General features: G+C 46.6%; 1 protein-coding gene across 1 annotated transcript in view; it reads right to left on the reverse strand.

Moving 5' to 3' along the window:
- Positions 1 to 410: 410 nt before the first annotated feature.
- LOC149470519 (uncharacterized) overlaps positions 411 to 16,635 on the reverse strand; it is a 29,038-nt gene continuing 12,813 nt past the window's right edge. The window contains exon 2 of the mRNA XM_089662970.1: positions 411 to 3,513. Coding sequence (XP_089519096.1) covers positions 1,977 to 3,209 — 1,233 coding nt within the window. The 5' untranslated portion in view covers positions 3,210 to 3,513 and the 3' untranslated portion in view covers positions 411 to 1,976. The remainder of the gene's footprint in view (positions 3,514 to 16,635) is intronic.

Genomic DNA, 16,635 nt, shown 5'->3' on the forward strand with positions numbered 1-16,635 from the left:
CACAAAAAAGGATTTATTAGATTGTATACTTTCTAGGGAGAAAGTTGTGATTTTGTGTGTAGGGTTACAACATAGGAGCTTATTGATTGATTAATGCCACACCCAGCTGCACCCTGCACAACGATTTTCCAGTTAATGGACCACAGATCGATTTACCGGCAGCCTGAATGATTATTACTGGGTCAGGTTAATTATGCAATTAACCCTTCACACTGCCACCACCTCCTTTTTGTACAGAGAAAGAGGAAACTCTGCGATATCCGCTATAACACTATAATGATTGAGATAATCGTCTGCATACTACGGTCATCGCAGGCTGATTATGCAGAGGGTTAAACAAATACAGTAGCGTCCCTTTAGAGGCCGTAATTTGTAAATTGCAATACAGAGCTATAGAAACAGTTCAACACTTTCAGAAAGAAAGATTTATTACTAAAAAGGTCAAACGGGTGCAATAAAAATATTTACAGAAAAATATGTAAGATATATATATATATATATATATATAAATATACAGAGAATAACAGCACAGCAAAGAGATAACAGAGAGAGGTGAAAGGGTTAAGGTACTTGCCATTAGGCCTTGGATGTAAGCAGATCAAGTTTCTGAGCAGAAGGGCATGGAGATTAACAAAATGGCGGACTGCGTCAGACTCTGGTGTGCACGTTTGCGACAAGCCCTACTGCCAATCCCTCCACTGGTCTCCACCCCTCTCTGCCAATCCCTCCACTGGCCTCCACTCAGTGTCCTCCACCCCTCTCTGCAAATCCCTCCACTGGCTTCCCATTGCCCAACAGATAAAATTCAAAACATTAACATATAAAGCCATTTATAATTCTGACCCAAATTACATCACCAATCTTGTCTACAAATATCACCCAAACCGTACTCTCCGCTCCTTGTATGACCTCCTGCTCTCTAGCTCCTTTGTCTCCTCCTCCCATACTCATCTCCAGAGCTTCCCCCATCCTCTGGAACTCTCTACTCCAATTTATCAGACTATTGCCTACTCTGCTCACTTTTAGGTGATCTCTGAAAAACTCTCTCTTCAGGGAAGCCTATCCCACCCTCAGCTAATACTGGAATCTTCTACTCTTCCTACCAGTCCATCCCCCACAGTTACTTTTTGTACCACTAGCCCCTCCCTCCTAGATTGTAAGCTCTGAGGGGCAGGGCCCTCCTATCTTTCTTGTATTAAACTGTATGGTCTCCCATTATATTGTAAAGCGCTGAGCTGTTGGCACCATAAATCCTGTATAATAATAATAATAATATTAATGAGAGATGAAATGTGGAAAGAAGGCATTGATAATGGGAGAGGAGATGGAACAGGTAATGGGAGGAGTGGACAAGGTGGGCTTAGCTGGAGACCTCAAGCCTGGCTGATCATGTATCAATAGTCAGAAGAACCTGGAATGGACTCTCCCACTGAGGCTTCAGAGACTTGGTAAGATGACAATAGACCCCATCCTAGTCTCTGGTACTGAGGCAGTGTTGGTCATGTATTACCTCAGGATCCAGAAATGAAGAAAATGCTTGGAAACACAACTCAGTTGGTGTATCATGAAAATACATTGCATGTTCAGTCAAAGCTCCATAAAAAAAGATAAAGATGAGAATCATGAGGGAAGCTGTTCAGTTATTGATGCTTATCTTAAAAAAAATTATCAAAATATAAAATATTCAAATCCCTTCTAGTTGTGTATTGATGGACATAAGCACTAAACTCAGTTCATCCAATCATTACATTCCAGTTTGCTCAGATTTTAGTTTGTTATTTTTAAAGTAACATTTTATCTTCTCCCTTCTTCTCTAGCTTGTGGGATGACATTGGGGATGTGAAACTAACTTGTGACACCTGAAACTTCTTTAATATCTCTTTTATTCCAGAATTTAATCAATGCAGAAATTTGTGAATCCTCCGGTGATAGATTAGACCGGCATTAACTGTAAAAGTTTTGTCACATTGAGAGCATTAAAATGGCTTCTCTCCAGTGTGAATCCTCTGGTGTCTGATAAGATTTGACTTCTGTGTAAAAGCTTTATCACATTCAGAACACTGATATGACTTCTCTCCAGTGTGAATCCTCTGGTGTGGGATAAGATATGACTTCTGTGTAAAAGCTTTATCACATTCAGAACACTGATATGACTTCTCTCCAGTGTGAATCCTCTGGTGTGTGAGAAGCTTTGACTTCTGTCTAAAAGCTTTATCACATTCAGAACACTGATATGGCTTCTCTCCAGTGTGAACCCTCTGGTGTCTGATAAGATCTGACTTCTGAGTAAAAGCTTTATCACATTCAGAACACTGATATGGCTTCTCTCCACTGTGAATCCTCTGGTGTGCGATAAGATTTGACTTCTCAGTAAAAGCTTTATCACATTCAGAACACTGATATGGCTTCTCTCCAGTGTGAATCCTCTGGTGTCTGATAATCTTTGACTTCACTGTAAAAGCTTTATCACATTCAGAACACTGATATGGCGTCTCTCCAGTGTGAACAATCTGGTGTGTGAGAAGACATGACTTATGACTAAAAGCTTCATCACATTCAGAACACTGATATGACTTCTCTCCAGTGTGAACCCTCTGGTGTGTGATAAGATTTGACTTTCGTGTAAAAGCTTTATCACATTCAGAACACTGATATGGCGTCTCTCCAGTGTGAACAATCTGGTGTGTGAGAAGACATGACTTATGACTAAAAGCTTCATCACATTCAGAACACTGATATGACTTCTCTCCAGTGTGAACCCTCTGGTGTGTGATAAGATTTGACTTTCGTGTAAAAGCTTTATCACATTCAGAACACTGATATGGTTTCTCTCCAGTGTGAATCCTCTGGTGTTCAAGAAGAGCTGACTTCCGAGTAAAAGCTTTATCACATTCAGAACACTGATATGGCTTCTCTCCAATGTGAACAATTTGATGTCTGATAAGATGTGACTTCTGAGGAAAAGCTTTATCACATTCAGAACACTGATATGGCTTCTCTCCAGTGTGAACAATTTGATGTCTGATAAGATGTGACTTCTGAGGAAAAGCTTTATCACATTCAGAACACTGATATGGCTTCTCTCCAGTGTGAACTCTTTGGTGTATTATAAGGTATCTCTCGCTTATAAATGTTTTGTCACATTCAGAACAATGATATGACTTCCCTCCATTGCAAGCCTTCTGGTGTGTGATATATTTTCTCTCCATTGTAAAATCTCCAAACAAGTAGTTTGAAATGACTCCTCTTATGTATACTTGGGTTGGACGTTATTGTAAAGCCATTGTCACTTCCAGAACACTGAAATTACTTTTCTCCTGCTGGATCAATGTGGAAGAGGATCCAAACCATGACTTTTAGAACACAGATATGACTTGTATCCCGTGTGAATCCTCCAGTGAACTGCAGTAAAGACTTTCAGTCAATTAAGACACCCATGTGTTTTATTTTCCATGTGACTCAGCTGTATTCATGAAGACCAAAATGTCCCACAAACTTGGTTCATCAATCCACCTGTAGAGAAAGAAAAAAAGATAGAATTCTATATAAAGGGCTCCATAAACTTGCTTTCTATTTTTAATGTTCATTACTAAATATATCTTATGAATAGAAAGAATATGTACAGCATTATCTACAGTATTTTTTTAATCAAATAGATTTTATTAATAAAGTTTCTAAGTGCGCACAGTATTCCCAACATTCAGCCCAGACAATGGAGTCATACATTCTCACGTATAGGCAGTTGTGGCACTGTTACAGATCATACAGAACAATAACTTGCTTTGTCTATGGTGTCACTTTTACCTTTTATAAACAAATGAACAGAGAAAAGAAGAAACAACCTAGAACAATTCAGCTGTACACGGCAAGTAACTCCCCCCAGTACATACATAGACACCAATCAATGAGGCCCGTGTCTCCAGGATCATACCCCAAGTATGGGTCTCCAATGTAGTTGGTCTCAGAGACTCCGCTCTCTCCTGGCTCTCCTATCTATAACAGCACTCCTTCAGCGTTACCTATAATGCTGCCACATCCCCTTCACTCCCCCTCTCTGTTGGGGTCTCTCAGGGCTCTGTCCTCGGACCCCTCCTCTTCTCCATCTACACCTCCTCCTCGGCCAATTGATAAACTCCCACGGCTTCAACTACCATCTCTATGGCAATGACACACAAATCTATCTCTCTACCCCTCACCTCACCCCCTCAGTCTCCAATCGCATCACCAGCCTACTAAGTGACATATCGGCCTAGATGTCACTCCACTTCCTCAAACTCAACCTTTCCAAAACGGAGCTTCTAGTATTCCCCCCAACCCGTGCCCCCCCCCCCTCCCGACTTCTCCATCAACATCAACAACACTATTATTATTATACAGTATTTATATAGCACCAACAGTTTGCTCAGCGCTGTACATTATAATGGGAGACAGTACACGGTGGATGAGTCTGGTTGCAGAATTCAGGATAGACTGAAGTGGGGATAGCCTGTGTTGGGGTAGGCCGATGAGGAGGGAGTTACAGTAGTCAAGTTGTGATATAATAAGGGAGTGAATGAGTTGCTTTGAAGTTTCTGGAGTTAGGAACGTGCGTATTTTGGAGATATTGCGGAGGTGGAGTCAGCGATTGGACCTGGGGTTGGAAAGACAGATTGGAGTCTAGAATGACACCTAATACTCTGGCTTGTGAGGTGGGACTGATGGTGACATTGTTGGTCGTGATGAAGAGGTCAGGGGGGGCATGGGCTGGGGGGAAATCTAGGAGCTCGGTTTTGGCAAGGTTTAATTTGAGGAATTGGAGTGACATTGTCCCTCGATTTCGTGGTGTCCTCCCCACGGCCCATTTCACCGGCCGCCCTGTGTTTCCAGTGCCGGCATCTTCAGTGTGGGCACTCAGCTGTGACAGCTTGAGGCTTCACATCCGGGTGCCCACTGAGCATGTGCGAGTTTCTCTGTGCTTTGTGAATGGTCCTGTAATCTTCTAGGACCTTTCATGTGTCCCAGAAGACTACAGGGAGGAGGGAGGACAACCTCCGCTTCTGATCACCTAGGTCAGTGGTCGGCAAGCCGCGGCTCGCGAGCCACATGCGGCTCTTTACAAACATAAATGCGGCTCTTCTGTGTGCCGGGCGCCCGCTCCCCTCCCTCCTCTCGGGAGGCCGCCCCCCTCCCTCCTCTCGGGCGGCCGCCCCAAAAGTCAGGACTCTGCAGCTGTCAGGATGTAGGCAGGGCAGCCAGGATGTAGGCGGGGCAGCGTGACAAACTCCTCTCCTCTCACAGTCTGCCCTGAAGACCAGAACGGCGCAGGAACACGGCGAGAGGAACCCGCGGAGCAAAGGTAAGTGAATTGACACAGGGGGGACTTACTTTATGGGGGATGAATTACTATGGGGAATGAATTACTATATGGGGGATGAATTACTATATGGGGGATGAATTACTATATGGGGGATGAATTACTATAGGGGGGGATGAATTACTATAGGGGGGATGAATTACTATGGGGGATGAATTACTATATGGGGGGATGAATTACTTTATGGGGGATGAATTACTATGGGGGATGAATTACTATATGGGGGATGAATTACTATGGGGGATGAATTACTATGGGGGATGAATTACTATGGAGGATGAATTACTATGGGGGATGAATTACTATATGGGGGATGAATTACTATGGGGGATGAATTACTATATGGGAGATGTATTTTCAGTTTTAAAAATGTGGCTCTCAAAATAAATTTCAATCGTGGTTTTGGCGAGATTTGGCTCAGTTGAAAAAAAAGGTTGCCCACCACTGACCTAGGTGATTGCAGCAGAAGTGGGAGCGGGTACCTGTCATTTTCGGTTACCCCCCAAAAGGTGCCAGTGGGGTCCTTAACCACTTGCCTACCAGGCACTTATATCCCCTTCCTTACCAGGCCAATTTTCAGCTTTCAGAGTTGTCGCACTTTAAATGACAATTGTGCGGTCATGCAACATTGTACTCATATGAAATTTTTATCTTTTTTTTCACACAAATAGAGCTTTCTTTTGGTGGTATTTACTCCCTGCTGAGTATTTTTTTGCGCTATAAACAAAAAAAGAACAAACAATTAAAATTAAAATAAAGCTTTCTTTGTTTCTATTATAAAATTTTGCAAACGGGTAATTTTTCTCCTTCACTGATGTGCGTTGATGAGGCTGCACTGATAGGCAACACTGATAGGCAGCATTGATAGCCAGCACTGATAGGTGACACTGATGATGGGTACTGATAGTCACCACTGATAGGCGGCACTGCTGGTGGCAATGCTGGGCAGCACTGACTGGCGGCACTGCTGGGCAAAGGTGGGTGGCATTGTTGGGCATTGATCCTCTATGCACCAATCATCCTCTGACAACTGCCGGCAGTACGTTCCTCATGCTCTGACAGCGTGAGGAAAGTACAGTTGAGAACCGGCAATTGCATTTCCCGGTGACCAGCGTGTCATAGGACACAGCAATCACGGAGATCACCGGGGGCACGCAAAGAGCGTGTTCTGGGAGGACGTCATATGACGGCCTCCCAGAACTCGCCGGCCTCAGTGCAGCCATCATTTGGCTACCTGCAGTTGGCAACTAGTTAAAGCAACACTTCCCCTTTTGGGTGGAGCTCTGCTTTAACTTCAGCAAGAGATAACAGTGCTATAGTATCAAGGGAGGAGTGAATGTAGGGACTGAAACATGTTATATACTCTATAGTATCATTCCTGGTACTCTCACAGTGGGAGTATAGATTTAGTACTTCAACCTGTATGCAGATACCAGTGGCAGACGAGTGGGTGACCTGTCCTCCTCACTGAAAATTCAAACTGATAGTGTAGGTTCCCCCAATTGGGAAAACCCCATAAGGGATGACGACCTAATGAGAGGAAAGGTGAAAAGGAAGAGAGCAATGGAGAGATAAGAGCAAGAGTAGTGAAGAAAGGGGTACAGATAAGGGGGGAGGAGAGGAGGTCCCCAGGGGGGAGGGTGTGTGCCTGTATAGAGTAGCAACTGAGTAGTGGGTTACCTAATGGACTCAGGACTACAAAGAGAGTAAGGTTTCATCAGAGTTTGATGGTAGGAAATGGTCAACCCATGGTTGCCATAGTTGTTCATTTTTATGCACTCTGTCTAATAGGACGGCTTCTACTTTGACATGTATCGTGGCTCGAGTGACACTATTCTTAGTTTCAGTGGTATTGAGGTGGGGGGATTTCCAGGCCTTCGCTATTTTGCACCAATACGTTTGAACAAGCGGGCAGGTCCACCACATGTGAAGGTGGGTAACTGCTTCAGAGCAGCCATGAAAACAAGTCAGGGATTAGTATGGAATGAATGCAGTAATCTGGGCAGGGACCAGGTACCTGAGGGGAGAGGTCTTTGCTATAGGCAGCACTGGTCACACATATATATATATTAGGGCATCAACTCTTGTCGGCTTCAGCTCTGAGGACAGGGACACGTCCCCGAAATGCATCAGCAGGCTGACCGCACCACCAGTCGGACACTCTGACATCAGTTTAGGCCATCACTGTGGCTTTTTAGGCTTTTTCATGTACATATTCTGTGAGTATGTTTTTTTGTCTTTCTTTTTTTTTTATTAATAAAGCTTGGATAATGCGCTAGGTGTTTGCACCGCCTGTGTGATTTTTTTTTTACCAGAGCATGCGAGTTTTGTGGTTAGTCTCCATGGCTACTATATTTTGGGAGGAGGATTTCCAAATGTAGATTTAAATCCCATTCCCACTTGGATGTATATGGTATGAAGTGTAAGGTGGTGGAGCTGGTAGCTGTGTATATAAGGTGGAAATCAAACCTCTGACATGGGGGTCACATTTACATACTGTATGTGTTCAAACCTTGTCATGTCTAGGAGGGAGGGGGTTGGTATGTAAGTGGGAGGAACAAAAGTGATTGATCTGAAGATATCTAAAACTTTCAGGTCTAGATATTTTGTGGGAGTCACATAGGGTTTGGAAGGGTATAAAGGAGTCTGGTGCTGGGAAATTGTAAGTTTGAACTAGACTAGCTCTAGGACAAGCATGAAAAGAAGATGGAGGCATCCATGCCGGATAAAAGCCTGGATTGAGGAGGTATGCCATGAGTGGGTAATGGGGTGACTGAAAGGTGTATCAGAACTTTAGACTGTCCCAGATAGATAGGTAGTGTTTAGTAATTGGGTTTTGGAGTGAGCGACGGCCTCTTGGGTGTAGCCATAATAAATTGGCATCTGATAAGGGGTCACAATCTACTGACTCAATAGCGACCCATGGGGGGGAGGGGGGTAACTTTTACTGCGTGATATTTAGGGAGTTGAGCAAGATGTGCAGCTTGGAAATATCTTGCAAAGTTCAGAAGCCCCAGACCACTCTAAGTTTCGGTGAGGTACGGATGGACCTGGGTAGATGCAGCTTAATAGTGCCCCATACATAAGTGGTGGGGTGTGTCAGGGCTCCGGGGTGTGACCAGAGGTATGTGAACTGACGCAGGGAAACGCAGGCTTCAGATATGTTATAAACAATATAATTTATTAAAGACTAACAATACAAACATAAACGCAGTGCAATACTAAAACATAACACAGTGCAAACAAACCAAACCACCCACAGATAACAGTACATACAATGCAAGCGCCATCAGGCAGGCCGGGTCAATAACAATCTGGCAGGTAGGCACAGGGGGTCAGGCGGAGAATGGTCGGGGTCACAAGCCAGGGATAAAACAGGAGAAGTCAACAGAGGTCCGGATCAGGCAGGGTCAGCAACGAATCAGACAGAGACAGGGACAGGAACAGGAATGCAGGAACAAGATACAGGGGCCAGGAAAAACACACACCAAGGCAGAGACTGCAGGTCTGGCCATCACTTAAATACACCTGCATAATCAACTTCAGGTGTTTGGCTGGCTGCAGGGTTGAGTCTCTGATTGCTGGGAGCACCCTCTGGCCAGCCCTGGTACTGCAGCCCACAAGGCAGGTGAGTCCCACCATTACTGGCAAGTCCATTCCTGACAGTACCCCCCCCTCAAGGAGCAGCCTCAGGACGCTCCAAACAGTCCTAGCTGGGCAAAATGTTCCACCGCCCGGGTCTGGTAACTGGCGGGATATCAAAGACTGGCACATCGGGCAGGACTCCGGGCAGAGGCACACCGGGCTGGACTCCGGGCAGAGGCACACCGGGCTGGACTCCGGGCAGCGGCACACCGGGCTGGACTCCGGGCAGCGGCACACCGGGCTGGACTCCGGGCAGCGGCACACCGGGCAGCGGCACACCGGGCTGGACTCCGGGCAGCGGCACACCGGGCTGGACTCCGGGCAGCGGCACTCCGGGCAGCGGCACACCGGGCAGCGGCACACCGGGCTGGACTCCGGGCAGCGGCACACCGGGCTGGACTCCGGGCAGCGGCACACCGGGCTGGACTCCGGGCAGCGGCACACCGGGCTGGACTCCGGGCAGCGGCACACCGGGCTGGACTCCGGGCAGCGGCACGTGGAGCAGCAGGCACCGGGCCACCAGGCGGAGCGGCGGGCACCGGGCCACCAGGCGGAGCGGCGGGCGCCGGGACCCCAGGCGGAGCGGCGGGCGCCGGGACCCCAGGCGGGGAGGCGGGCCCCCGGGAGGGGCGGCAGGCACCGGGCCCCCGGGAGGGGCGGCAGGCACCGGGCCCCCGGGAGGGGCGGCAGGCACCGGGCCCCCGGGAGGGGCGGCAGGCACCGGGCCCCCGGGAGGGGCGGCAGGCACCGGGCCCCCGGGAGGGGTGGCAGGCGCCGGGCCCCCAGGAGGGACGGCAGACACCGGGCCCCCAGGCGGAGCGGCGGGCACCGGGTCATCAGGCACGACAACGGGCATCGGGTCACCAGGCATCAGGTCATTTGGCTCAACAGCGGGCACCGCGTCATCTGGCAAGGCAGTGGGCACCGAGTCACCAGGCACAACAGTGGGCTCTGAGTCAATTGGCTCGACAGCGGGCATCGGGTCACCAGGCATGACAGCAGGCACTGGGTCATCAGGTACCGGATCGTCTGGATCGACAGCGGGCACCGGGTCATCAGGCATTGGATCGTCTGGCTCGACAGCGGGCATCGGGTCACCAGGTATGACCGCGGGCACCGGGTCATCAGGCATTGGATCGTCTGGCTCGACAGTGGGCATTGGGTCACCAGGCATGACAGTGGGCATCGGGTCATCAGGTACCGGATCGTCTGGCTCAACAGCGGGCACTGGGTCATCAGGCGTGATAGGATCATCAGGCTGGATCAGTTCATCAGGCTGGATCAGTTCATCAGGCTGGGTACAGACCATCAGGCTGGGTACAGACATCAGGCTGGGTACAGACATCAGGCTGGGTACAGACATCAGGCTGGGTACAGACATCAGGCTGGGTACAGACATCAGGCTGGGTACAGACATCAGGCTGAAGTGCGGGTGCCGAGGCACCAGGCTGAACCACGGAAGGCAGGTTCTTAGACGGCAGGCTCACCGGTTTGGATACTGGCAGGATGGTATTGGTTGGAAAGAATTTCTGCTTTTTTCTGGTTTTAACTACTGGGGCACTGCAAGTAAACGCAGGTCTGCAAACGAATGGAGCAGCTGAGGACAGAAAAGAGCTGGAAGATGGAACAGAGGAGGGAGCAGTTGCTACAGAGGACTTCTTTACAGGGTTAAAGAAAGGATAGGTGCAGCGAGTGGGAGCAGAGGAATGGTATGTGGTAGTTAGCAGAGTATACTGGGCAGTCACTGGGGGTGCTGTCGGGGATGCAGGAAGAGTGCCTTGAGTGGAGGAATGATGTTGTAAGCTGACTGAGGCTGGGTGCAACAAGTCTGACCATGTCTGCAGTACGGGTTGACGAAACTCAGCTTACACAAAGCCTGTCTGGTCAAAGACTGCACTGCGTTTATACAATCTCTTAGTACCTGTGGTGAACATGCAGAATAACGCTCCAGAAAGTAATCCACATCATCCTCTAATAACCATACCAGGGACTCTACCTGGTCGGCACTAAATGGCGGCAAAAATTCATCCCTGCATTCGGGGGTACCAGATGAAATCAACTCTACACAAACCTGAATCAATGGCTGCACCTCAGAGAATTCTGTGCCCTGATCTATTAGAACATGAGCGATCCGTATACATTCTAGCAGTTCATCCCGGGGATACTCCCTCAGAGTCTGATAAGCATATTCTCTGTCATCAAACACTAGCAGAGATAAATACACAACCTCATCAAGATCCATCCTTCCCAGCAACAAGCCAAGATGGCTTCCCTGTGCAGCCACTTCTGGTCAGGATTGGCCTTGGTGTAATGTCAGGGCTCCGGGTGTAACCAGAGGTATGTGAACTGACGCAGGGAAACGCAGGCTTCAGATATGTTATAAACAATATAATTTATTAAAGACTAACAATACAAACATAAACGCAGTGCAATACTAAAACATAACACAGTGCAAACAAACCAAACCAACCACCCACAGATGACAGTACATACAATGCAAGCGTCGTCAGTCAGGCCGGGTCAATAACAATCGGGCAGGTAGGTACAGGGGGTCAGGCGGAGAATGGTCGGGGTCACAAGCCAGGGATAAAACAGGAGAAGTCAGCAGAGGTCCGGATCAGGCAGGGTCAGCAATGAATCAGACAGAGACAGGGACAGGAACAGGAATGCAGGAACAAGATACAGGGCCCAGGAAAAACACACACCAAGGCAGAGACTGCAGGTCTGGCCATCCCTTAAATACACCTGCATGATCAACTTCAGGTGTTTGGCTGGCTGCAGGGTTGAGTCTCTGATTGCTGGGAGCACCCGCTGGCCAGCCCTGGTACTGCAGCCCACAAGGCAGGTGAGTCCCACCATTACTGGCAAGTCCATTCCTGACAGGGTGACACAAATATGCAGAGGAAACAGGAAGGTATATATATGGGTAGGACCCAAAAAAGGTATAATATTTTGGGCAGAATTGTCATTTTTTACAACCGTGATACAACCCATCCATGAGAGGGGTAGTTTGGACCAGGATGTCTGTCATGTTTCACATTACTGTCATATGCCTTTAAGTGTTCTCTATATTTTGTCTCTGCTCCTCCCTTTCCTCTGGTTCAATTCCTGCTGTATAGATAGCCCACCCCCCTTCCCAGTAATGCATTTCAGCAAGCCTCATGTCTCAGAGCACATTATGATCTTTTGACCTATCAGATGTTCATTGTTGTAAGATTCTCTCAGTATATGGAATAGACTTCACAAGATCTACAAGAGATCATCTCGATTGAGTCACTGACTGTGGTATCCAACTGAGATTGGAGTTATCACTATCTCATCACAACTGTAAGTTACAGAGATCACACTTTCAATGCTTAGATTGGAGAGACAGAACAGTCAACAGATCAGTGAAATGTCTTCACAGGATCCTTGCTAGCTGCACACAGTGAGATGTTACATAGATGGATATAGCAGCTACAGAGAGTGCCACCATCTCTACACACGCCTGTACATGTCTGCAAGTATATCTCAGCATAACACCCATGAGTGTCAGGACAAATTATTGATGTGAATGTCTTACAACTGCAAGTTTATACACTGCATCTGTATGCATTAGCACATGGCTTGTCTGTGAAATTATAAGTGAAAGAAAACCTTTCTGCAATCATTGCCTAGGAAACCTGAACTCACCCACAGAAAAATTGATACATTTCTCTGTAAACTTTCTATCAACCCCTCTCCTTGCTAACATGATGTTTCAGGAAAGTAATATACAGTCTGGGGAAACTAATACACAACCATAATCAGAGCTTCATCCAGAGCAGGACTTAAACCCTGAATTATACAAAAGAGAAAAACGCTTAAGAAAACCATCCTGGAAAATGCAGGAGAATCTTCATGCTGACAAGTTAGAATTGCTGTCTAATATTAATGACTTATGGACTATAATACTGTTAAATGCATGTCTGCTGCCTCCCAACAATCTCATGAGCCATTACAACTAGGGGGCGCTATCCAGCACTTGAATGTTGCTTATGAGAATTATCAAAGACTGTGTGTTAAATATATTGCTCTCTTAAAGTGGTACAACACTCAAAGGTCATTGGAAGAATTAATGAGTTTTGAGGAGCTCAATCCTGAAAGAGACAATGTAGTGGAGCGAACAAAGACAAAGGCAGAAGTGAGAATAACACAGCTCCCTGAATCCAGATCTTATCGCTCAGCATCTACTAGACGCTCCTCAAGATCTTCCAAATCCATACAATCAAGGTCTTCTACACTCAGTCAACAACTAATAAAAGCCCGTGCTGATGCTGAAGCTTCTAAAATTCAGGCAGCTTTCACCCAAAAGAAAGCAGAAATGGAGGCTCAGGCCGCACATCAGAAAGCAGAGAAAGAAGCTGAAGCCACACGCCAAAAGGCAGAAATTGAAGTTTTGGAAAAACAATGTGAGCATGCCACAGCCATGGAAAGGTTAAGGGTCTTAGAACAAGCCGCTCGTGAAAACGAAAGAGACAACAGTTCCAGACACTCAGTTGTATCTTATGTCTCAGATTCTTCACACACCTCTCCAGAATGTCAACTTCCTGTCACAACAGCCAAACTACTCAAAGTCTCTTCTCTGCACCTACTGTACCTCAAGATGATTTGCCCTTATATCCTCCAATACATCAGACTGCAGCATCTCAGCTAGCCGCAGACACTGGTGTGTATTTAATAGACCATCCATCATACTTTGGCACCAACAGAGTACCTCCTAGCAAATGCACTACTCTACAAACTAACATGCCAATGGACTTTAAGCCAGTTCCAGCACTGAATGACTTAGCAGCAACATATGTTCCCAAGTCACTTCATGTAAGTTCACCAACCGTCACAACCAACTCTGTTCCACCTGCAGTCATGCACCCAAAATCAGAAAACACGACATGTCAAAGTCTGCTAAATACATGCTCCTCAGAGAACTTGTTAAGACAGGCCTCACCAAGTTTGATGACAAGCCTGAAAATTACAGAGGCTGGAAATCCACTTTTAAGGCCACAATGACTGACCTAGACATCAATGCCACTGAGGAATTAGATCTACTCATCAAATGGCTAGGTCCCCAGTCCACTGAACGCATCAAGAGGCTCAAAGTAGTTCATATTGACAACCCTGCTGATGGCCTTAATGCTGCTTGGGGCAGACTTGAACATACCTTTGGCAGCGTAGAGGCCATTGAAGATGCTTTATTTAAAAGGTTGCAAAGCTTCCCATGAATTCCTGCTAACAACAATCTTCAAGAACTCAGCAATGTTCTATTAAAGCTTCAACTTGCTAATTCTGACATCAACTTACCTGGTCTCAGTTACCTTGACACCTCTCATGGCATCAAACCTATTGTTCTCAAGCTACCATATGGAATACAAGAAAGATGGGCAGTGCTTGGATCAAAGTATAAGGAATAACATAGAGTTGCCTTTCCTCCTTTTTCCTACTTCTGTGAGTTCATCGAAAGAATTGCAGACACTGAGAATGACCCAAGTTTCTCATATGGGGACTGTAACCTTCTCAATACACTCTCTCCAAGACCTATGAACACACATATGTTGCGCAGAGACTGTAGAGGTCCAGCATTAGTGAAAAGGACTAATGTTCTACCTGCACCTGCTACAGTTCTTGAAAAGACTGATCAAAACAAGAGAATTGAGGACCCAAATCGCCAATGTCCAATACATAACTAACCACATCCACTTAAGAAATGTATCGGCTTCAGAAAGAAAACCCTCAAAGAACATAAAGAACTTTAGAGGAAATTTGGGGTTTGCTACAAATGCTGTGCCTCCATGGAACACTTTGCAAAGGACTGTAAAGCGATCAAATGTATAGAGTGTGACCGTGATGACCATGTGCAAGCTCTTCATCAATATTCGCACAACTCTGCTACGCTTACAAACAATCTTCCTGAGGCAAAACAAGGCAGGGAGCGTCCAGATCAAGCAGCACCTACCACCCCAGTGTTCTCTACATGTACAGAGGTCTGTGGAGAAGGACTCTGCGACAACTCCTCTGCAAAGATATGATTGGTCCGTGTATACCCCAAAGGTCAACCTGAAAAGGCCATAAGACTGTATACTATTCTGGATGATCAGAGTAACAGATCTCTTGCAAGAACTCAGTTTTTTGAACTGTTGAACATAAGTGGAGATGCTCTGCCTTATACTCCAAGCACTTGTTCCGGCACTACAGAAGTCTTAGGTAGAAGAGCCAGTGGTCTTGTAGTTGCTTCTCTGAATGACAATGTGGAAATATCTTTGCCCACTATCACTGAGTGCAAGCAGATTCCAAACACCAAAGAGGAGATCCCTACTCCTGAAGCTGCTTATCACCATTCTCACTTAAAGCACATAGCCAGCCGAATACCAGCCCTCGATGAAAGTGCCGATATCCTGCTGTTACTCGGCCAAGACATTATTATTATACAGGATTTATATAGCGCCAACAGTTTGCTCAGCACTTTACAATATAACGGGAGACAATACAGCAACAATACAGTTCAATACAAGAGGGATAGGAGGGCCCTGATCCTGGGAACTTATAATCTAGGAGGGAGGGGCTAGTGGTACAAAAGGTAGTAACTGTGGTTGATGGACTGGTTGGAACAGTAGAAGATTCCATTATTAGCTGAGGGCAGCATAGGCTTCCATGTAGAGATAGGTTTTCAAAGATCGCCTAAAAGTGAGCAGAGTAGGCGATACATTAGGGTAGAGAGTTCCAGAGGATAGGGGAAGCTCTGGAGAAGTCCTGGAGATGAGCATGGGGGGAGACAAGGGAGCTAGAGAGCAGGAGGTCGTGCGAGGAGCGGAGTGTATGGTTTGGGTGATATTTGGCGACAAGATCGGTGATGTAATTTGGGGCAGAGTTATAAATAGCTTTATATGTTATTGTTAATATTTTGAATTTTATCCGTTGGGCAATGGGAAGCCAGTGGAGGGATTGGCAGAGAGGGGTGGAGGACACTGTGTGGAGACCAGTGGAGGGATTGGCAGAGAGGGGTGGCTGATACAGAACGGTTAGTAAGGTGGATGAGTCTGGCAGCAGCATTCATGATAGACTGAAAAGTGGATAGCCTGTGATGAGGTAGTCCAATGAGGAGGGAGTTACAATAGTCAAGGCGAGATAGAATAAGGGAGTGAATGAGTTGCTTAGTGGTTTTTGAGGTTAGAAACGGGCGTATCTTGGAGATGTTGCGGAGGTGAAGTCTACAAGATTTGGACAGCGATTGGATTTGGGACTGAAAGGACAGATGGGAGTCTAGGATTACACCAAGTACCCTGGCATGAGGGGAGGGACTGATGATTGTGTTATTGATCTTGATAGAGAAGTCAGGGGAGGGGGCATGGGCTGGAGGGAATACTAAGAGCTCAATTCTAAGGGTGCACAAAGTTTGTCATCAAATCAACGGTCCACACAATGCCCGATATGCTCAGCGTCTGGACCTAGCATGGGTCATCATAGGCAATGACTGCCTAGACCAGGACAGGAGGTCCTACTCAGTCTCTTTCCTTAAAACACATGTCCTGTCAAATGGACGAACAACTTGTTCAGCACAATGACCACATAAATATATTGTGAAAGAAAGACTGTTTGAAAAAGGTGCACAACGGCCCATCATA

The sequence above is a fragment of the Staurois parvus genome, unplaced genomic scaffold, assembly GCF_062004578.1.
Source record: "Staurois parvus isolate SC_StPar_1 unplaced genomic scaffold, SC_StPar_1.0 ptg000040l, whole genome shotgun sequence".
Taxonomy (NCBI): domain Eukaryota; kingdom Metazoa; phylum Chordata; class Amphibia; order Anura; family Ranidae; genus Staurois; species Staurois parvus.